At 43.6% G+C, this 20,515-nt stretch overlaps 9 protein-coding genes across 9 annotated transcripts; 5 read left to right on the top strand and 4 right to left on the bottom strand.

Annotated features, from left to right (window-relative positions):
* Positions 1-566: 566 nt before the first annotated feature.
* On the top strand, positions 567-2,394 carry V865_000823 (uncharacterized protein; the record flags this gene model as incomplete). Its single annotated transcript, XM_066224651.1, has 3 exons — positions 567-665; positions 1,179-1,587; positions 1,652-2,394. 3 exons carry the CDS (start codon positions 567-569, stop codon positions 2,392-2,394), a joined length of 1,251 nt encoding a protein of 416 aa, XP_066080748.1.
* Positions 2,395-2,801: 407 nt separating this feature from the next.
* Positions 2,802-3,808, bottom strand: V865_000822 (uncharacterized protein; the record flags this gene model as incomplete). The annotated part of the gene is made up of 4 exons (XM_066224650.1): positions 2,802-3,015; positions 3,159-3,297; positions 3,376-3,553; positions 3,671-3,808. 4 exons carry the CDS (start codon positions 3,806-3,808, stop codon positions 2,802-2,804), a joined length of 669 nt encoding a protein of 222 aa, XP_066080747.1.
* A 709-nt stretch (positions 3,809-4,517) lies between these two features.
* On the top strand, positions 4,518-6,168 carry V865_000821 (protein disulfide-isomerase domain; the record flags this gene model as incomplete). Its single annotated transcript, XM_066224649.1, has 6 exons — positions 4,518-4,610; positions 4,673-4,941; positions 5,024-5,162; positions 5,287-5,511; positions 5,586-5,854; positions 5,925-6,168. The coding sequence occupies 6 exons, from the start codon at positions 4,518-4,520 to the stop codon at positions 6,166-6,168; spliced, it is 1,239 nt and encodes a 412-aa protein (XP_066080746.1).
* Positions 6,169-6,553: 385 nt separating this feature from the next.
* Positions 6,554-8,926, top strand: V865_000820 (uncharacterized protein; the record flags this gene model as incomplete). The annotated part of the gene is made up of 10 exons (XM_066224648.1): positions 6,554-6,677; positions 6,753-6,905; positions 6,992-7,239; positions 7,324-7,460; positions 7,547-7,601; positions 7,698-7,940; positions 8,012-8,126; positions 8,220-8,599; positions 8,709-8,742; positions 8,820-8,926. 10 exons carry the CDS (start codon positions 6,554-6,556, stop codon positions 8,924-8,926), a joined length of 1,596 nt encoding a protein of 531 aa, XP_066080745.1.
* A 334-nt stretch (positions 8,927-9,260) lies between these two features.
* Positions 9,261-10,810, bottom strand: V865_000819 (uncharacterized protein; the record flags this gene model as incomplete). Its single annotated transcript, XM_066224647.1, has 6 exons — positions 9,261-9,466; positions 9,578-9,827; positions 9,910-10,050; positions 10,132-10,216; positions 10,347-10,567; positions 10,664-10,810. 6 exons carry the CDS (start codon positions 10,808-10,810, stop codon positions 9,261-9,263), a joined length of 1,050 nt encoding a protein of 349 aa, XP_066080744.1.
* Positions 10,811-11,344: 534 nt separating this feature from the next.
* On the bottom strand, positions 11,345-14,371 carry V865_000818 (T-complex protein 1 subunit epsilon; the record flags this gene model as incomplete). Its single annotated transcript, XM_066224646.1, has 15 exons — positions 11,345-11,370; positions 11,480-11,584; positions 11,671-11,851; positions 11,921-12,058; positions 12,133-12,318; positions 12,378-12,498; positions 12,724-13,065; positions 13,139-13,206; positions 13,296-13,426; positions 13,559-13,723; positions 13,886-13,921; positions 14,005-14,029; positions 14,101-14,146; positions 14,208-14,233; positions 14,321-14,371. 15 exons carry the CDS (start codon positions 14,369-14,371, stop codon positions 11,345-11,347), a joined length of 1,647 nt encoding a protein of 548 aa, XP_066080743.1.
* A 344-nt stretch (positions 14,372-14,715) lies between these two features.
* Positions 14,716-15,731, top strand: V865_000817 (uncharacterized protein; the record flags this gene model as incomplete). Its single annotated transcript, XM_066224645.1, has 3 exons — positions 14,716-14,889; positions 14,949-15,313; positions 15,371-15,731. 3 exons carry the CDS (start codon positions 14,716-14,718, stop codon positions 15,729-15,731), a joined length of 900 nt encoding a protein of 299 aa, XP_066080742.1.
* Positions 15,732-16,165: 434 nt separating this feature from the next.
* V865_000816 (uncharacterized protein) lies at positions 16,166-18,336 on the bottom strand (the record flags this gene model as incomplete). Its single annotated transcript, XM_066224644.1, has 8 exons — positions 16,166-16,609; positions 16,748-16,948; positions 17,048-17,416; positions 17,497-17,574; positions 17,635-17,640; positions 17,715-17,732; positions 17,793-17,878; positions 18,300-18,336. The coding sequence occupies 8 exons, from the start codon at positions 18,334-18,336 to the stop codon at positions 16,166-16,168; spliced, it is 1,239 nt and encodes a 412-aa protein (XP_066080741.1).
* Positions 18,337-18,437: 101 nt separating this feature from the next.
* V865_000815 (citrate synthase, mitochondrial) lies at positions 18,438-20,376 on the top strand (the record flags this gene model as incomplete). Its single annotated transcript, XM_066224643.1, has 8 exons — positions 18,438-18,476; positions 18,618-18,806; positions 18,872-19,165; positions 19,235-19,525; positions 19,593-19,684; positions 19,756-19,909; positions 19,969-20,238; positions 20,311-20,376. The coding sequence occupies 8 exons, from the start codon at positions 18,438-18,440 to the stop codon at positions 20,374-20,376; spliced, it is 1,395 nt and encodes a 464-aa protein (XP_066080740.1).
* Positions 20,377-20,515: the final 139 nt, after the last annotated feature.

Genomic DNA, 20,515 nt, shown 5'->3' with positions numbered 1-20,515 from the left:
CCACAGTCCAACTTGATACTTGTTCTTCTCCTACTACTTCTTTAGATCATACTATCCGGTCTCAAACACCTTTTTCAACCTGTTCGATATCTTCTGATAATTCATTAGGATTGGTCTTTTTCGGTGAAAGTGGATACGATCGATCTAACCATAGTCAGTGGTCTGAAGATTCCGATTCCCGCTTCTCTTGGTCAGATGATAGATACATAGATTTGGATATATATAGAAATAGAGACGAAAGCTCAGAAAATCACAGTCTACATTTACACAGCCGCAACCGCATAGAAGATCCGTACTTCCGTGGTAGTGAAAAGTACGGGAACCGGTACTTCTATGATTACGGGACGATCGGGAATCAGAAACAAAGTCAAAAACCACAACCGCCTCAAGAATCACAGCGTCAGCGTCATCGTCATCAACACTCATATGATCACGAACAAGTCCCAGATCAAGAATACTTGACTCGACAACCTATCAAATTACCTTCGATAAGACACTTGATCACTCGGGAAGAGCACGAGCAACGTAAGAGGAAGATTAGAAGGATAGCAAGGATATTCGATAGGATGAGCGTCGCTTTGGAACATAGGAGGAAGGAAGGTAATGTGATTGGAAGTGGGTTAGTCCATAAAGAGCAAGGAAAGGATGTCAGTATATGGTCAAAGGTGAGTTGACTATTCCTGAACGTCAGACGATGATCATGATGGTGGTCCGTGGTTGGAGCTTTGATCTCCTGTGTGTTCCCTTGCCTTTGGTCGTGTGTTGTGTGTTGTGTGTCTCTTGTCGATTCTATGAGTGTCAAGAGTATACAGTTTGTGTTCGTGTGTGACACACGGACGTGGACCACTGTTGTGGGAGGATGAGAGAAAGTACTCCGCTCGGAGGACAGTTTTATACTTGTTATCCATCACAACCACTACCCTTCTTACCTCCTGCGAAAATACTCTATGACCCCATTTCGATATCTTATACCCATCCACTTACCACTCTCTGCGCCTCCTGTGCGATCTTCCGGTGTTGTGTGTATCATACCACTCTTGCGCCCTTCGGCGATTGTTCGCTACCTCCCATCACACATGATCAACGTCATCCTCGACTCGTTTTCGCCTCTTCCACTTCTATCATCTTTCAAGCATCCTATACATCATTCCATGCTAATCAGATCTCATATCTCACAGGAATACAACATAATCAACGAAATGACTGCACCACCACCCCCTATCCCAGCTAGATCCCGTTTTCGAACCGTACCATCCGACACCAAAGCACTCGCAGATCATTCCGAGTCCGTTCCAACACAGTTTGAAGTACCATCTCCTGTCTCAGGAACATCGACCGATATGAAAATCATCACACATCGACAATCATCTTTATCCTTATTCAAATTACCTGTGGATCCTCCCCCTCCTCCTCCTCCTCCCATCACACCCATTTCACCTACCTTTTCTTCATTTATCAAAGAATCCCCTTCGAACGATTCAGCTTTTGGATTCGGTAAGAGAAAATCGTCGAAAACTGTTGAGAGGGATCCATTGAAGGTTAGAGATGGAGTACAAGCTAGGGAAAGTACTAGTGGTGTTTATACTCGTAAGTTCGCAGTTCTCTTCTCTTCTCTCGTTCATGTATACTGATCAATCGATCCCAATGTTAGCGCCCACCTTTCCCGGAGCTCAAGGTCCTCGTCCTTCCCATTTCCCAACTCACGTCTACACCCCTACGAACTTCTCACTCTATTCTCAAGGTGACTCTCCAGCCTCACCATCCGGTTCATCCTCGTCATCTCAATCTGACTCCACCGCCCCACCTAAAACACCCCTGTCGCCCACAGGTAGATTATCTAAAGCCGTGTCATCGAATATGCGAAGATTATCTAGTGGGATCGTATCATTGAAAGATAGGACTTACTACGGCACCACTGGAAATACGATGCATCAACGAAGTGTTACTACTCCGATGTTGGAAAGTGGAGAATACAATTACCAAGGGGGTTTATCAAATGCTTACAACTCTCACGAAACCAATCTTGGAGGGACGGGAACTGGTCATTCGAGAGAATCAAGTTCTAGTTGGGCATCATGGGGTGATATGATTGGTAATTCCAAACCAAGAATATCATCTACGTTATATCATACCGATACTAGTTACTTCCCTCCTGTCTCTTCTCCCATCAGTCAGAATGCGGGTTTGGGTATGGGGGTGGGGATGGACTCAAATGATACTGGTAATAAGATAGAGACAGTGGTTATCGATTCTTCATCAGATCCAGTCAACTTTGTCGATGGCCCAGGACCCAGAGAACTTGGACCGGGAAGTGGAAGTTTAGCAGGTAAAGGAAAGAGGAAACCTGTTCCTAGATTAGGTGGGGGAGAGGAACCTCAGGTTCATGCGATGTAATATGTAAATTCTAATTCTCTATTTCAATTGTTCTTTCCGCATATGAGTGTTAATTAGATGGTATATAATAGATTGCTCGAGTGAAGTCATAAGGACGATATGATGTTGATATTTGATTTTAGTTTTACTTTACATGTGGTTTGTACGTGTAGGAGGATCATGTATAAGTATAATCGGTATTCGAGTCTCTTTGACAACTTCGAAATTATCATTATTTTCAGATGTTCATCTGAGATGTATTCAAACATGTTCACAAGCTACCTAAATCGAGAATCTTTGGCAAGTATGTAATTACGGTATAAAACACAGTCAATCTCCAACATTTATCGATCGTACCGTCACCTAAACCCCTGCGATCCCACATCATTTCTTTTTTTACAACTGTATGTAGGTAAACACCTTATAAATCACTTTATCAAAGCTGCTCTCCATCTAACAGCCTCATAACCCCATCCAAAATGAATAACGGCACTTGCCAAAACCAACCATACGCTTTGGCCCCAATATATCGCCACGCCATTACCTAAATCATCGCTGTCACTGGCTGTGACGATGTTATTGGATTGTGAGACTGCATGGCCTATTATAGCTGCTTGAGCGATGAATGATACCCATGTGAAGCTAATTAATAATAAATCAGTAAACAAATACTGAAAGATGTGATAATTTGGATTTTTGGTAATGCTCATTATTCTGTAGTATGTAGTATGTAGTGTGTGGTATGTGGTCCGTTGCTAACAGATGAGAGATAGCACGACACTTACACGAAACATACTGATACCGAGATAAAATGAATCATAGCCAAACTGTATAATTTATCTTCATTTGGAATAGGACTCTTGCGGAATGAATATCGGATGGTGTAGGCATGGTGAGCTCCGGTGATTAATACTAATGCGAAAGCTACGAGAGATAGTCCAAGTAATTCAGCTGGTGGATTGAGAGTTTTTTTTATTTTGGTTTATTCGTTTTGTTACTCACCAACTACACTCGTTACAGCTACTTTACTCAAATTCAAATTGATATCATTCGGCACAGGAAATCCAAAATATCCAGATGGTATTTGATATTGAAATCCTCTGAATATACATCCTAGTTTACCTGTTATAACGAGGTTGGAGACGTTGTAGCCGCAATAATTTTGAAAACCGAATCGTATCTACGTACACGTAAATACAATGCTTTTTGTTAGCGATTTTTTGTCTGACACGGTAATTTAGTGGAGAATGAATTGACACTCGCAGTGCATACTTAATGAGAGGTTACAGCAACTCACCACTTGACTCTGCGTACTGACCGATACATACCATACTGAATCTGCACTTGAGAAAGCGGCTATAGCCAAAAGGACAGAAGATAGGATAGGATAGGCCAGGTGGTATGGTAAACCGACTGTTCGATCGGGTGCTCCCATCGTGGATATTAGTATATGCAGTATCTATTGGAGGAAGCTATATGACTCGGTCAGTGTACGGTCGGTAGGGGATGAATTAGTATATATATCGTATGAGAGTTTTGATTCGGCAAGGGCAGACTTGGAATGAGATGCGATGAGATCCGTTAGGTTCGTTCAATTTTGAGATTGATTATATCGTTACTGAAAAAAAATCAAATCGAGTCATTTGATTTTGATCTTTCAGCGGAGTGTCAACTTGGGAGTTTTTCGTCATTTCAACGTATCCTATCCTCGAGTCAAATCAGTCTTCTGGTGAAGAAAGGATGGGGATATCGTCGGGACGCGCAAAGTCTTTTCAAAGGAGAGACAAACGTTAATCGCCTGGGTGCCAATCATCTTGTTTCGACGGTGAGTAATGTAGCAAGTAACACCACATGACACTCAAACCTACTGTCAGAAGGTATAAGCTGTTGCAGCGCTAGGACCGAAAGCTTTTGTTTGGTTGATATGAGAAAGAGAGTGAAAGAAGAGAAGAAAGAACTTGGATTAGAGTTTGTCACCCAACACGTCATTGCGGGTGGATTGCCACGCGGATCTGTGTCGTGACGTGGAGCAAAAAGCCAAAGTCAAAAGGATCAACGAATGAATCATCATAACCTCATCTGATCCAGTAATTTACATCTACAAACTACTCTTCACTTGATACAGAGTAGGGAAACAGTACAAGATGAAGTTCGCCATTTCACTCTCGCTCTTCGCTTTCGCCGCTTTGGCAAGTGCAAGTAACGTTATCGATTTAGATACCAAGAACTTTGAAGAGGTACGTTCACAACCTGATTATCCATCAATCAAGCTGAATGCTGATGGCGTTGTCACCGGCAGTACGTAGGAGGTGATAGACCAGCTCTGGTAGAATTCTACGCTCCATGGTGTGGACATTGCAAAAACCTCGCACCGGTGTATGAGCAACTCGCCGATGCCTTCCCATCGGATAAAGTCGTAATTGCCAAAACCGATGCGGATGGCGTAGGTAGAGAACTAGGTTCGAAATATGATGTCAAAGGATTCCCAACTCTCAAATGGTTCCCTAAAGGTTCTTTGACACCTGAAGATTATTCTTCTGGAAGAGACTTGGAAGCTTTAGCTGGATTGTAAGTCTCACACCGTCCTGCCCTTCACAACCTGCTTTGAGAGTAATCTGTAGCTAACTTAACGCCACGATGGTGATTATAGTGTCTCCGAGAAATCTGGTGTAAAGTCAAAGATCAAGCCTCCCCCTCCTCCTGTAGCTGTACAACTTGATGCTTCCAATTTTGATGATATCGCTTTGGATGATGATAAGAATGTCTTGGTCGCTTTCACTGCTCCTTGGGTGAGTGTAATAACAATCAAATTATCTAATTCCACTTCACTACCTCCTCTATCTCTCCAATGTCATGCTCTGCACACCCATTTTGCACATGCCGAAGATATAAAGCTAATTTCCGCAAACATAGTGCGGTCACTGTAAAAACATGAAACCAGCTTACGAGAAAGTTGCCAAAGCCTTCTTATCTGAATCCGATTGTGTAGTCGCTCAGATGGATGCCGATGCCGCTCCTAACAAGCCCGTCGCTGCCAAATACGATGTCCGATCTTTCCCAACTATCAAATTCTTCCCTAAGGGATCGAAGGAACCTATCGCTTATTCTACTGGTAGATCGGAACAACAATTCATTGATGTGAGTGATCCATTCCCCCGAACCACATCAATACCGCTTTCGTTCGCATTGCTAATACATGTACTGCTGAATAGTTCCTCAACGAACACTGTGGTACCCACCGATCCATCACTGGTCTCCTCTCTGAGACTGCCGGTAAAGTCCTCACACTCGATACTCTCGCTTCCAACTTCTTCACTGCTTCTCTCCCTGAGAGACCTGATGTCCTCGGTAAAGCCAGAGAATACCTCGCCACTCTGACTGGAGCCGATAAGAAGACCAATATTTCTGCTGAATACTATGTCAAAGCGATGGAGAGAGTCATTGAAAAAGGTGAAGGTTGGTTAACCAAGGAACAAGCTAGGTGAGTGGCTCATTTATCGAGCATGGCTAGAAGGGAAGAAGAAGGCCAATATTTCAAAACGATTTCACAGAATTGCCGGATTACTCGCCTCACCTTCTTTGGCACCTACCAAACTTGACGAACTCAAGATCAAAGCCAATATCCTCTCTTCCTTTGCTGCTCAGAAAGCCTCCGAGGCTGCCGATGCGGCTGAAGATATCTACGAACAAGTCGTAGATGCTGCCAAGCAAGTCCCACAACAAGCTAAAGATGGTGTAGACCAATTCGCCGATGCGGTGCAAGATAAAGCTAAGAAGATCAAGGAGGAGCTTTAAGAATTGGGTTGGATCAATATCCGACTGAGACGGAAAGGTTTGGATAGATCATCGAGGGAAAGGATAGGATCAGGAGGGATAGTAGTCGTATGATAGTGTAGTAGTGATAACACAGACCAACACATGGAACGCATATGACATGCCTGCATCTTCCAGGGAAAACAAGCATGGGATGTGAATGGAGCAGAGTGAAGTGGATCAATCTGAGACGTGCCACATGTCGACACGTGGCAACATGAATGCGACGTCAGTCTCAGCTTGCAGATTGCGCGTCGATACTTCCTTCAATCGATGAACAAGTTGCTGATACATTCGACATCATCGATGTTAAAAAGATTAGACAAAACATCTGACACTCCACTAGCATATCATCGCATCATCAAAAATGGCCAAGAACCCAACCGCAAAGCTTCAAGAGCCCACCAAAGATGAGAAGAAGGGAGAAGAGGAGACCGCTTCTCAAGTGGAGAAACCCGTAGTTGAAGAACCAGTATTGACCGTCGAAGAGGGCGAGTTGGCGATCCCATGTTTCTCTCTATTTGTGAAGCATACGTACTGACTGTTTACTTGCACACTGTATATAGAAATATTGAACAATATCACACTGATCGGTAGAGCAGTCTCGACTATAGAACCTAGATTCACCATCCGAGTCTTACGAACGTTAACCACGTTAAGGAAGAAGTTGAATAGATCTGGGTTGAAGAATGTACTCGATCAAGCATTCCCTAAAGGATGTAAGTCCAGTCTCTTCTGCTTCAACTGTATATCCATATCCAAAATAGATAGGCTAATGGTCTTTTGGGTTTAATGGTGCAATTAGCTAAAACGGGTCAATCGTTAATTGCCAATCCTATATTCTCTTCTTTACCTTCTTCCTCGAGCGAAGAGTCAATGGAAGTTGATCCTGCCGACTCAACTACAACCACTGGTGATACTGCTGCTACTACACAGAAGAAGAAGTTCACCCCTCCATTGGATAATAGTGGAAATGACTTGATCCCTGAGGGAATTATTTACTTGAGATTACTTTTGATTCTCCTCAATCTAGATGCTGGCAAGGTAGTCGAGGTGAGTATCGTGTTTTTCCCAAAATTCGCGCTCTTACAATGATAAGTAGTAGCTGGACGTGAGACTGATATACTTTGTGTATAGGCTGGTGAATTCGCTTTGGAAACTACCGAGATTATCAGTTCGCTCAATCGAAGAACCATGGATCAGATTGCCGCGAAAGTGTGGTTCTACTTGGCCAGATCTTACGAGCTACAAGGTAGATTGGCAGAATTACAGCCGTGAGTCCAAACCTCTTTTTTCCATTGAGACATTATCATCGCTGCCCGAAAGCAGTAGTTGATATTTCGCTGTTGTTCCATGATAGATCGTTCTTGGCTATCAGACAAACAGCTTCTTTGAGGAAAGACGAGACATTGGAGGTGAGTTTGAATTGCGACTATCAGCTGGTCTGAATTGGTCTCTCTTTATGCTTCGCGGTAAAGTCAAACTATAGCTGATACCTCTGCATGATCTAGGTCACCGTGATCAACCTCTTATTGAGATCTTATTTGGCTTCTCAGCAATACGACCAAGCCGATAAACTCATCGCCAAATCGACTTTCCTCGGTGCGGCCAACCAAGCGCAGACTGTCAGATGGTTATTCTACGCAGGTAGATTACGAGCTATCCAATTGAATTATGCTCAAGCGAGAAATTATCTGCAGACTGCTATTAGGAGAGCACCCAAGGACGAGGTCGCTCCTGGTTTTGTACAATTGGTCAGTGAAGAGCAGCTTATAAATTCTATCATCGAATATAATAAGTTGCGCTAACATAGAATCACTTTTAGATTCACAAATACTTCATCATCGTCGTACTTTTGACTGGTGTCATCCCAGATAGAGCCATGTTCAGAAAACCAGTATTGAAACAAGCTTTATTACCTTACTTCCAAATTGTTCAAGGTGAGTTGAGTCGAGTCATCCTCACTTAACTACTATCAAAGACTTAGTTCAGTCAAATATCAATTGACGCGGTGGTTTTGTTATTTCGATCAGCCGTCAGAATAGGAGATATAACAGGATTCGAAAAAGCATTCCAAACGCACGAACAAGTATTCTTAAACGATTCGACTCATTTCCTTATCCTTCGATTGAGACATTTCGTGATTAAGACTGCCCTTCGATCCATCACCTTATCCTACTCACGGATCTCCCTAGCGGATATTTGTATAAAGTTGAAATTGGATTCAGAAGAAGATACAGAATATATAGTAGCTAAAGCAATTAAAGATGGTGTGATTGATGCTTTCATCGATCATGAGAAGGGTTTCATCGTTTCTAAACAAATCAAAAATGTTTATGAGACGGATGAACCCACTATTCAGTTTAACAAGAGGGTTAATTTCTGTACACAGGTTTACAATGAGAGTGTCAGGGTGAGTCGGGTTTATACATTGATACATTTATATACATTTTCATCCGCTCTCTTGGGCGATCATCCTTGTTATGCTTGGAAATCGAAAAACTAACCGAATTGGTATATAGGCTATGAGATACCCTCCCAACGCTCACCGAAAAGGTAAGTGCATATTCAGCTAACGCGACGCCAGTGAGATCCGTCGTATCGAAGCTGAACACACTGTTTCTCGTATACAGAACTCGACACCGCTGCCGACGCTAGAGAAAGGGATAGAGAGATCGCTCAGCTCATCCAGGAGAACGAGAATGATGCGGATGATATGGATGATATGGGTGATCTCTAAGATACTGTCGATTGATTGGAGATAGAATAATACAAGTTGTGATGTGTAGTGCGAGATGATATGCAGAATTAATGAAACGCTTCGTCGGCTACAGTTCCATATTGTTCCATCTCCATGTGGGATGTCGATACTATCAGACTAAACATCGTCTATCCAGTGCATTATGCTCAACGGAAAAGAATAAAGGATAAAATAATGCATATGTACTAATCAATTGGAACAAGCACATTTACACGAACGCAAAAGCTATACTACTACAAATAACTTTTTCCTTCATTCACTGCACTTCACTTCTCTCCCTTCTTCAATTCTCTCCACCACGAGTGTACGTACTTTACCATCTCTTCTCACCGTCCCAAGCCGCGTAGAACTTCTTCAAATCCTCTACATCATCTTTCGAACCCAAAAAGACAGGACATCTACCGTGGATATTCTTAGGAACGACATCCAAGATTCTTTGAGTTCCGGTTGTAGCTACTCCGCCAGCTTGTTCGGTAAGGAATGACATTGGGAAAGCCTCGTAGAGCATTCTCAGTTTACCTGTGATATTTAGGTCAAGGTCAGTGAACGCTCCCAAGATATAGAAGATCATGGATCACTGGACCACCGGACGTGGAATATACAACTTTTAGAGAAAGTGGAACAACTCACCATCTTTACTCTTCTTATCATCTGGATAACCAAAGATACCACCGTACAACAACGTTCTGTGAACGTCTGCGACCATCGAACCGATATATCTAGCCGAGTAGGGTTTACCGTTCGAAGGGTATTTGATACTTTCCAAGTACTTGTTGGTAGGTTCGTAAAAGTGGAGCGAGTTTCCTTCGTTGAACGAATAGATCTTACCTCGAGAGGGGATCTTGATATCTGGGTGGGTGAGGATGAACTCTCCTAAAGCCTATATAACAGATTAAAGGACAGGTCAAATCAGCGATTTGTTCGTAAGTTAGGTATGACTAAGCCAAAGAAGTGTGACTCACCTCATCAAGAGTGAATCCATCGACACCTTGTCCAGTGGAAAGTACAAGGTTACAAGACGAACCGTACATTGTGTATCCGGCCGCTACGAGATCTCTGCCGGGTTTCAAAACATCGGCGACAGAAGCTTTAGATGGGTCTGACTATAATCACGAAAAGAATCACTAATTAGCTTCTATCTCATCTATAACAACCAATTATATATAATTTGTATATCAACTCACGACCTTGTAGATACCGAAGATGGTACCGACATTAACACCCGCATCGATGTTGGAAGAACCATCAAGGGGATCGAAAACGACGGCGCTGTAAGGTTGTATGAAAGATATTTGTAAGCTTGGAGATCATATCCCTTGGAACGACCGTATAACTGACGAACCAGAGATGCCAGATACATGCATGGAGGCAGAAGAGAGAAGAAAAAGTTAATACCCACTAAGTACCTTTTGATCCACCGACGATAATAGCTTCATCAACTTCCTCTGAAACCATCACACTACATTTTCCCGAAGCTGAAAGGGCGTTCACCATGATATCATTTGACAAGACATCGAGTTTCTTTTGATCTTCACCTTGCACGTTGGATGCACCGGCAAGACCAACTAGGTTGATAAGTCTGGCTTTTCGTACGTTGGATGCGATATATTTGGATGTTACCTATTTACATGGCGTTAGCCTTTCATACCCACACCAAAAATAACTCCTTTCATCGCTTAACGAGTGAACAGTGAAGGGAGAAAAGAGCTTACTCACCTGAATAGCAATCAAAAGCATGGTGAGATCACCCGAAGCCTCCTCACCCAATGCCCGTTGTCTCGACAGGATATGTCGAGTGAGGGTGATGAGATCAGTGGTGGGTGGTTCGAGGTCCGCACCGAGTGTAGTCTGAGGAGCTGCCATTGTGTGTGAGTGTGGTGTGCTAGTGAGGATTAAAGTGATTGGCTGTTGTTGTAAATACAAGTGAGGTTGTTGTTGGAATAGTTGATAAACTATGATCTATGGGATGGAAATGGAGATGGAAATGTAAAAGATTATCGGTACGGAAAAGGAATAAAGCGGCTATGGCCATGGAAATATTGAAATGATTATCAGTACCAGCAGTACCAAGTAGTATCCATCTCATTCCGTTGTGTGTCGGTGAGGAGAGCAGCAGTAATCTCAGAGCGGTCCGAATCGAATGAATGGAATAACCGTACGTCACTCTGGGTGTGATCCTAATCTCAGGGTCAATCACCGTATCATCCTCCGGACCGGTGTCCCAATCGGTTCTAATCGGATCCTGAATCATGATGTTATTATGCATTCATCTCTCTGATATCAAGTAGCTGCTTATGCATGCATGAACAAAAAAATGGTATATATATGACATGACTTCATATTCGACTGCGATGATTAACCTGAACACTGTTACCCTACACTAAACCATCTCTTCGTTTATTCATCTTTGAAAGCAGATGCATCTAGACAAAAGTCAAGTCAAAAACGTCATATGTTAGCAATTACTGGCCTGACGTCGGGAAGGGGATAAAAACCTGAAATCCGGAGACCCAGTCTATCCAATCTACTCACCTATCACATCATCCACTCTTAAGATCATTCTCACCACTTGAGTAGCTAATAAGAATTGTTGTCGTTTCGAGATCAATGGATCGTATACATGTTGTGTTTTCATATCTACGCAACCCGCCAAAAGCATAACATCAGCAATGCTCGAATAAAGAGTAATTACGATTATGCTTGGAGGATCAACAGACACTCACCATTTTCTCCTTTTCCGAGACAGTCAATACCTAATCTGGGGTTACCTTCGGTGACCTGTCTAGATTTCACATCTGCCAGGGTATCAATAGGTGATAAACCAGAGTTTTCAGCCAAGGCGAGAGGGATTGCATCGAGAGCTTTCGAGAATGCTCTCATAGCGTATTGCTCGATCGATGGGATCTAAATGTCCAGTCAAGATCAGGAATAATGCGCTTATATGACCTACACGACTGGCCGTGTTGCACTCACTTCATCAGCCTTCTTGGATACAGCAATGGAAGCGCAGATCTCAGCAGCACCACCTCCATATACTACTCGGTTATCTTTAACAAGGTTTCGTACCACACAGATGGCATCGTGAAGTGCTCGTTTGGCTTCGTCGATGATCTAAAACAAGTAAATTTGATCAGCACACCTCTCTGTGACGATTTGTGGCTTAACTTTAGCTCAGCTCGACATACCATCTTGTTACTCCCCCTTACGAAAACGGTGACAGCTCTGGTGTTCGCACACTCCTCAATGACCAGCATCTTATCCCTCGTAGTACCGAATGTGAGCTCCCTAACGAGACCGGCTCGACCAAGCTTATCAGCTGAAAGATCTTCGAATCGAGGTACAATCCGTCCGTTGGTGGCGATAGCAATGAGCTGCACGTTAAAAATATCATGAGTATATACATTTTATACGGTATGAGTGGACAGCGTACCTCGATTTCCGGTCCACCGACCCATCGGACAGCTGGTAATTCATTCTGCATGAGCAAATGGTTGGCTTCATCGTCGAAACCCCATTGACAGATGACTAGGTTGGCTCCGGTGTCCTTGACCCTATGTAGTAACGCTTGTCAGCTCTCGATCCTATATGTACCATCTTTGGTTCGATATTCCACCAGGCCCGGATTTGTCCGCGCTTATACTCCAGTGCGATTGCCCTTTTCCCAGTTGATATTTTTTTAAGGAGCATGTCCCATCTCTCAGAGTCCAGAACTCATCCGACCGACCTGTATAGCACAATCCCACGCTGAACGAAATTGAAAGACCACTCCCACTCACATCTTGATCATATCTTGGAACTTCTCTTTCTCATACTCCCTCAATTTCTTGAACTCCTCCACAGACTCGATATCCAACTTATGTTTAGTCTTAGGTCGAGGAGGTTCGAACGGACAAGTCAATATCGCGATCTTGGCATCTTTGACCGTACTGGGCATTTGAGGGTGTGACATGTCTTTGTCTACCACCACACCTTTTACCAGTGAAGTATCTTCCAATGATCCACCGACTTTACCATCGACTTTGATCAGTTCGAAGTCAACATCGCGCCTTGCTAGGTCCGCTACGGAGAGAACGGCGTCGACAGCGATGTTGGCGAATTTGTCGTGGGCTATTGATACACTACAAAGACGAACAAAATTACAAGTTCAGTCGTCAAGTTATGTGATGTGATAAGAAGGGAAAGCGGGCGTACATCTTACTTCCCAAACTTGTCTTGGCGGTTTTCAATAAATTGGTAGTATCTTCTTTACTGAACTCGATCTGTAAGTAAATTATCAAGATCAGTATCGATGACCCATGGAACACACCACAATTTTCAGAGTTTGCAAGAGCAGTGACGTGATACCCACCTTATCAGCTACTCTATCCAACTCTTGCACGGCGACTTCACAAGCTTTCTCATAACCATCTGCTATCCTGATAGGGTGAATACCTCGATCTAAAAGGTCCAAAGCGGATGAGAGGAGGGCACCAGCAAGGACTATAGACATGTAATAAGGATATCAGCTCTATTGTGTCATTGATGAGACCGCATGATAGTTCTTGATAGTCGGATTGACTTGTATTGATATTGAATGATATGTCTGATATGGTCGGAAAGAAGCACACTCACCGACTACACCTGTCGTACCATCTCCAATTTCATCATCCTGAGATTTCGAAACTTCCACCAACAGCTTGGCGATCTGATGTTCTACTTCCATCTGACCCAATATGGTAGCACCGTCATTGGTGACTGTTATATCTCCATCGGGCGAGATGAGGATTTTGTCGAGACCTGATAAATTGCAAAGGGAAAAACGATCATGCAGTTAGCTTTTTGGTCAGTCATTTGTGTCTCGACATATGATTGAAGAGAGTGAGAGTCGCATGAGAGCTTATCGTCTCCACTAGTCCCCCAGATAGATGTCAAAAGGACAGAAGAGATTGTATAACTCACCTCGAGGACCGAGTGAAGATTTGATGATATTTGTGACTATACCGGTAAGATCATATACGAATCAGCATTTCCTGTTGCTCTCCTTCCAAGATTTCGTTCATCTTTGAGACCGGTCTCACCAGCTCGAGCAGCAAGGATATGACTCTGTAATCCATGTCGTCATGTCAGCTTACACCCGTCATACCAGAAAATCTGCGGAGTAAGAGGAAGCTCACCCTGATAGCTTCTAATCCATGCGTTCGTACTTTTTTCCCTTGTTCACTGTACCATCACAAAGCTTGAATCAGCTATCTACTTTTGGCAATTCTATCAGCTGACTTACCGAACGATAATGAACGGTCTTCCATTCTATTCGGCATCATTTAGTCAATTGATCAGCTTAGATTGCCTGAGTGCGATAGGCATGGTTGAGCCCGGATTGAGATTGACACATACCTCATCTTGAGCGTAGACTGCTTGTCCAGGATCTATTTGACCTACTGACATTTTGCGTGATTCCTGCTATAGGACAAGTCTTCAAAACGCGAAGATACGATGTATAGACCAGTAGAGTGTTAATGTAATTTTGGAATGTAAGATTATCGAACTGAAATTCCATGAACATCCACCAACGCGCGCGGACCATTCGGGATAGGCACGTGGAACTTATTGCTATGCGCAAGCCTAAATGATGCAGAGACGGGTGGAGGTCCCCCTCAAAATACTCGTATTGAATGAATTTGGTCGTTCGTGTTCAGAAATTGTTGACCAGTTTGATGATACTTCGAGACTTCAAACAAGCTCACGAGCCTTAGGCAATCATCGACATCGAAGAATAGAGTCCGTACATGATGGTAGACCCTGAACGCAATGAGGACAAGGGATCTTCCAGCAGGGTTCAAGCTCAATCAGCTAAACAACCTTCAAAACCTATCGATATCAACCCTAATGAACCATATAAGATGCGAATCACCTCAGGCGGGTCAATATCATCTTACGTGGATTTCGCTATTAACTTTTTGAATGTAAGTAAACCTGATATTTTGTCAGACCGTGAGATAATAGCTCATCGTGTATGTTATAGAATAATCCACATACACCCTTAGTCTTACATACGCTTCCTCCCCCTCAGCCGAACCAGAAAAATACTGAAGTTGAACCATCAACCACGAGCAAATACTCGACAACACTACTCACATGTACGACCACCATATCTCGTTTGATATCCGTAGTCGAAATAATAAAACGAAGTTATATCGAACAACTACGTTCGTCCAGCAATGATTCGAAGGCTAAGACGAAGGGGAAGATGAGGATGAGTAAAGGGATATGGCAATATACCGAGTCGGCTTTGTATCATCCACCTGTACCTGATCCCGGGACTGTGAGTGAAGAGGGGATAGCAGGGGAAATGAATGGCTTGGAGAGGGTTTTGAAAGGCAAATTGAGGTAAGTACTCCTCGAGTTATACCGCTCTCAATGCACATACTGAATAATCATGTGTAGACCGAAAATGACTCATCATCCTTATTTGACTATCACCTTATCCACTATCCCACTTGGACTAGAACAGAAAAGGAATGTCACGGTACAGCATACATTGGTAAAAGCGAAAAACAGCAAGAAGAACAAGAAAGCTAGTAAAACTTCGCATGACGACGAGCGGGAAGAAGAGGGAACGCTGATAGAGGTAGACAAGAAAGATGATGATAATGAGGACAAGAAGGTTGTATCAGAAGATAAGATCCAGAATCGAAAGGATACAAAGGGAGTCAAGAGAAGTTCGGATACTGAAGATCAGAATAAGATAGGTAAAAAACGGAAAATTACCAAAAGCAGCAAGGGCACGGTCAGTGTAAAGATATAGCTTCGTAGTTGATCAATGGTGCTGTCAGCCCGATTTTTATGCGAGTTATCAGCTCCAGTCTTTCAATGAAAGGTGCATGTGAATTGGTTGTAGTGTATATAACATATGTATGTATGACTTGTACTTGTAAATGCTGAAATGCCAAAACCTTCAAATCATCTAATTTGCTACAATTGTTTGTCCTATTCACTTTGAGATTCAAACCACCTAAGAAGTACATTCCGCCGCCATGTTCTGGCTCCTTCACATTCTTGTAATGAGCTTCACGATTGCAACGAGTGAACAGCTCGCCACGTTTTGTTGAGGTAGATCGGCTCTCTACCTTCCTGCATGACTGAACAATCTCCCGTGACTTGCTCTCAACTGCATTGCGCAAGGGCAACTATCTCCAGGTGCAGCTTGATCTCCGTTTCTTCTCCCCTTCTCCCTTATCTTCAATTGACAGGCTTAGTCGATAACTCCCTCCTTACCACCTCACCCTCAATTTTCAAATCCGGTTTCTTCCCAGGTAACTCAACCTTTGTTCCCTCACTTCCATCTTCCAAACTCAGACCCTTTGCCCAATCTGTCGTAGGAAATTCCACATCGAACCTAACGTACATGTCACCTTTTCTGGATGTACCTCGTATAGGCATACCTTCACCTTTGATCGTATACACTGAACCAGGTTTAATTATCCTGTCTCCCTTCTTCGAATCCACATGTATACCCCTTCCGTCCAAGTGGATAAATAGGATTCTCGACAGGCCCAAGAGAGATTCGGAGAGACGGATGGATATGAGGATTGATAGACCGCCTGGTGAGTGGGGTTGGGGTTTGAACGATGGATGGGGTAAATGTCGGATTAGGAATATTATATCTCCAGCAGGGACATCGGGCTGTACGTAGGTTATAAAACAGTCAGTATACCAAAAACTTGAATCATCCCTATTATCCCTTTACTTTGATGTCCATTATATAATGAAGTTTGATCTTCAATCCTAAGACCTAGACGCTAATGAGGAAACCCCACTCACCTCTTCATCACCTTCACCTCTCAATGCTATCCTCTCTCCATCCTCCGTACCAGGATCAATCATGAATTCTATCCTCTTCTTCTCTTTAGTCACTTTAAGTCCCTTACATTTCTTACATTTCTCTTTATCCCTTATCTTCTTGCCTTCTCCATGACATGATGGACAAGGTGATTTCACTTTGCCTAATAATCCAGGTGCGATCTACAATCACCATCAAACGGCAACAAAATAAAAAAAAAACCGATTAGCAATTGAGAGATTGAGGGTATATTTAGGTTGGCTGGTTGAGGTGACACTCACATGTCTATCGGTGAATATCGTTCCTTTGCCTTCACAGTTCCCACATTCCTTCGGTTCCACCCCCGGTCTCGCACCAGATCCTTTACACCCACTACATATCCTATCTCTCTCAAGGTTCATCACCACTTTCTTACCCTTGTATGCCTCTTCCAGACTTATATCATAAGGGACAACCGTATCCCTTCCCTTCGCCGGTTTCCTACGCCTCGATGGTCCACCTCCCATATCGAATTCGAATGATCCACCGCCCATACCGAACCCACCTCCACCGAACATCTGAGCGAAAAGATCGTCCATGTCCATACCCATATCTGAGGGCATACCTCCTCTAGGTGGGCCGTCAGGTCCATGAGAGTCGTATGTAGCTCGCTAAGTACAGATCAGAATTATTATTCAATATATAGTCTCCAAGGAGTAGAGATGGACAGGCAAATCGACAGTCAACTCACGTCATTAGGATTCGATAGTGTTTCATATGCTTGCCCTATCTTCTGAAAAGTCTCGTGTGCCTGTGGATCGTCTGGGTTCTACAAGAAGTTTTACCTTGTCAGCTGAGCGATTGCGTTGATTTGCTACTACCAACTCACTTTGTCCTATATAGCAGTTGCACATCGAAGCGTCGTCTGTATTAGTCATCGAATATTATCGTATATCTACCCTCGCTCACAGGATGATGTTGCATTGCCTAGAAAGGATGATATACAAGTCAGCAGATGTATTGAGATTCTGCATAAGGATGACCCACCTTCTTCTTGTAAGCCTTCTTGATCTCTGCGTCGGTAGCATCTACCGATACCTCCAAGAGGTCATAGTAAGTCGTATCGAACACCACTATTCATGGTACAGTAACAAATCCATCATCAGCATGCTGGCCAGAACAGTGACTAACCCATTCCTTCCCCACTTACTCTTCGGCTTTGTTCTGTACACCGGCTATTGGTATATACACTTGTTCACACCTTGTCAAACGGTCATCATGGTTGCTCATCATCATCTTCTCGAACATCATAGTCATCATCATCATTCAGCTGTTGAAATAATCGGTTCCATCACGTGACAATTTCGGCCTGATCGGTCTGTTTCGGTTTTGACTGTGTTTTATCATTATATGGGATACTCGAACAAGGTATAAGAGTTGGGTACCGGCCCCTCCCCCAAAAAAGATGCCGGTGATTCCTGAAATTATTTGATATTTTCCACTGTATGAAATACGGATATACGTTATACATGAGCTCCGCCAGATACCATTCACGCATTCTCACCACCACCCTCGTCATCTCACATCCCATCTTGTTTTGCTTTTCTCTCATCTCTTTCTTCTCTTCTCTTTTGAGATCATCAGCTTGCCTTCCCTCTTCTTGCTGTCTTACCTATCATCTTCAGCTTCAAAATGAGCTTCATCGCTTCCAGAAACGCTCTCAGAGCTCAGGTAAGTGACTCCAGCCTCAACAACATTCTTATCTCTCGGCCGTATCATACCATACCATCTCACTTTGATTTTAGCCGATTTCCTCTTCTCTCTTTCTTCGCATGGTAGACTAACGTTTGTTTATTTATGGACGGTGTATAGCTCAAACCATCTTTCGCTAGAACTTTTGCTTCTACCCCCTCAGCTTTCGCTCCCAGCCTCAAAGAGCGATTGACCGAATTGATCCCAAAGGAAATCGAGAATGTCAAAGCTGTCAGAGCCGCTCACGGTAACAAGAGTTTCGGTGAGGTTACCGTCGACCAAGCTTACGGTGGTATGAGAGGTATCAAGGTGGGTCTTTCCTCTTCCATATTTGTTAACTGGGGGTTTCAAGCTGACATCATCATTCATCATAGGGTTTGATCTGGGAAGGATCCGTACTTGATGCTGAAGAAGGTATCCGATTCAGAGGACTTACCATCCCTGAAGTTCAACAAAAGCTCCCTACCGCTCCAGGTGGTACTGAACCCCTTCCTGAAGGTCTCTTCTGGCTTTTGGTCACCGGTGAAGTCCCAACTGAAGAACAAGTCAAGGGACTCTCTCAAGAATGGGCTGCCAGAGCTGAACTTCCTAAATTCGTTGAGGAACTCATCGACCGATGCCCTAACACCCTTCACCCAATGACCCAATTCTCCATCGCCGTCAACGCTGTAAGTATACCCCACATTTGTCTAATTGTGATTGCAGTTTGCTGATGATGTATGCTTGCTCACCCTCAGCTTAACCACGACTCCGCCTTCGCCAAAGCTTACTCTAACGGTGTCCACAAGAGAGAATACTGGAAGACCACTTTCGATGATTCCATGGACCTCATTGCCAAACTCCCCAACATCGCCGGTCGAATCTTCAGAAACGTCTACGGTGATGGTAAACTCCCAGCCATCGACCAAAACCTCGATTACTCTGCCAACTTGTCCAACTTGCTTGGTTTCGGTGAGAACAAGGATTTCGTCGATCTCATGAGATTGTACATCACCATCCACTCTGATCACGAAGGTGGTAACGTTTCTGTAAGTTCAGCTTGGTGTTCAGCGCAACCTAAGCGTGCAACAGCTGACTAGTGAAAAATTCGGATAGGCCCACACTGGTCACTTGGTCGGTTCAGCCCTCTCCGATCCTTTCCTCTCATTCGCTGCTTCCCTTAACGGTCTTGCTGGTCCTCTTCACGGGTATGTCGTCTGCTCAGCTGACCTATAGCCCTGGACGTTCTTGACTTTAGCTGACAACGCATTCATCATAGTCTCGCCAACCAAGAAGTACTCCGATGGGTCCAAAAGATGCAAGCTGCCATCGGTAAAGAGCCAACCGACGAACAGGTCGCTGAATACGTTTGGTCAACTCTTAAATCTGGACAAGTCGTCCCAGGTTACGGTCACGCCGTTTTGAGAAAGACCGTATGTTTACTTATACCTTGTTCGTGATGTTTGCACTCGGTTGACGTGTTACTCTGTAGGACCCTCGATACACTGCTCAAAGAGAATTCGCTCTTAAACACCTCCCCAACGACCCAGGATTCAAACTTGTCGGCCAAATCTACAAAATTGTTCCTAACATCTTACTCGAAGCTGGTAAAGCCAAGAACCCATGGCCTAATGTCGATGCTCACTCTGGTGTACTCTTGACTTACTACGGTCTTCACCAACAAGACTTCTACACCGTCTTGTTCGGTGTCTCAAGAGCTTTCGGTGTTGTTTCTCAATTGATCTGGGACAGAGCTCTTGGTGTAAGCTTGATTGTTCATTTTTTGGTTTCACAAAGGATAAAAAGCTGACCAAAGTTATTTGGTGGTTGATAGATGCCCCTCGAAAGACCCAAGTCATACTCCACTGAAGCTATCAAGAAGATGTTCGAAGGTAAATAAACAGATAAATGATTTTTTGTAGCTAGTAGCTATTGGGCAGAGAAAGAGAGAAAGCGAGGGAGGGAGAATGAAAAGTATATATTGATCTCATGTTAGTATCTTTATATGCTCCGATAGGATCTCTAGGGTAAATGCATTT

The sequence above is a fragment of the Kwoniella europaea genome, chromosome 1 (assembly GCF_036810445.1).
Source record: "Kwoniella europaea PYCC6329 chromosome 1, complete sequence".
NCBI classification, from domain to species: Eukaryota; Fungi; Basidiomycota; class Tremellomycetes; order Tremellales; family Cryptococcaceae; genus Kwoniella; species Kwoniella europaea.
This window is presented reverse-complemented; position numbering and strand designations above follow the sequence as displayed.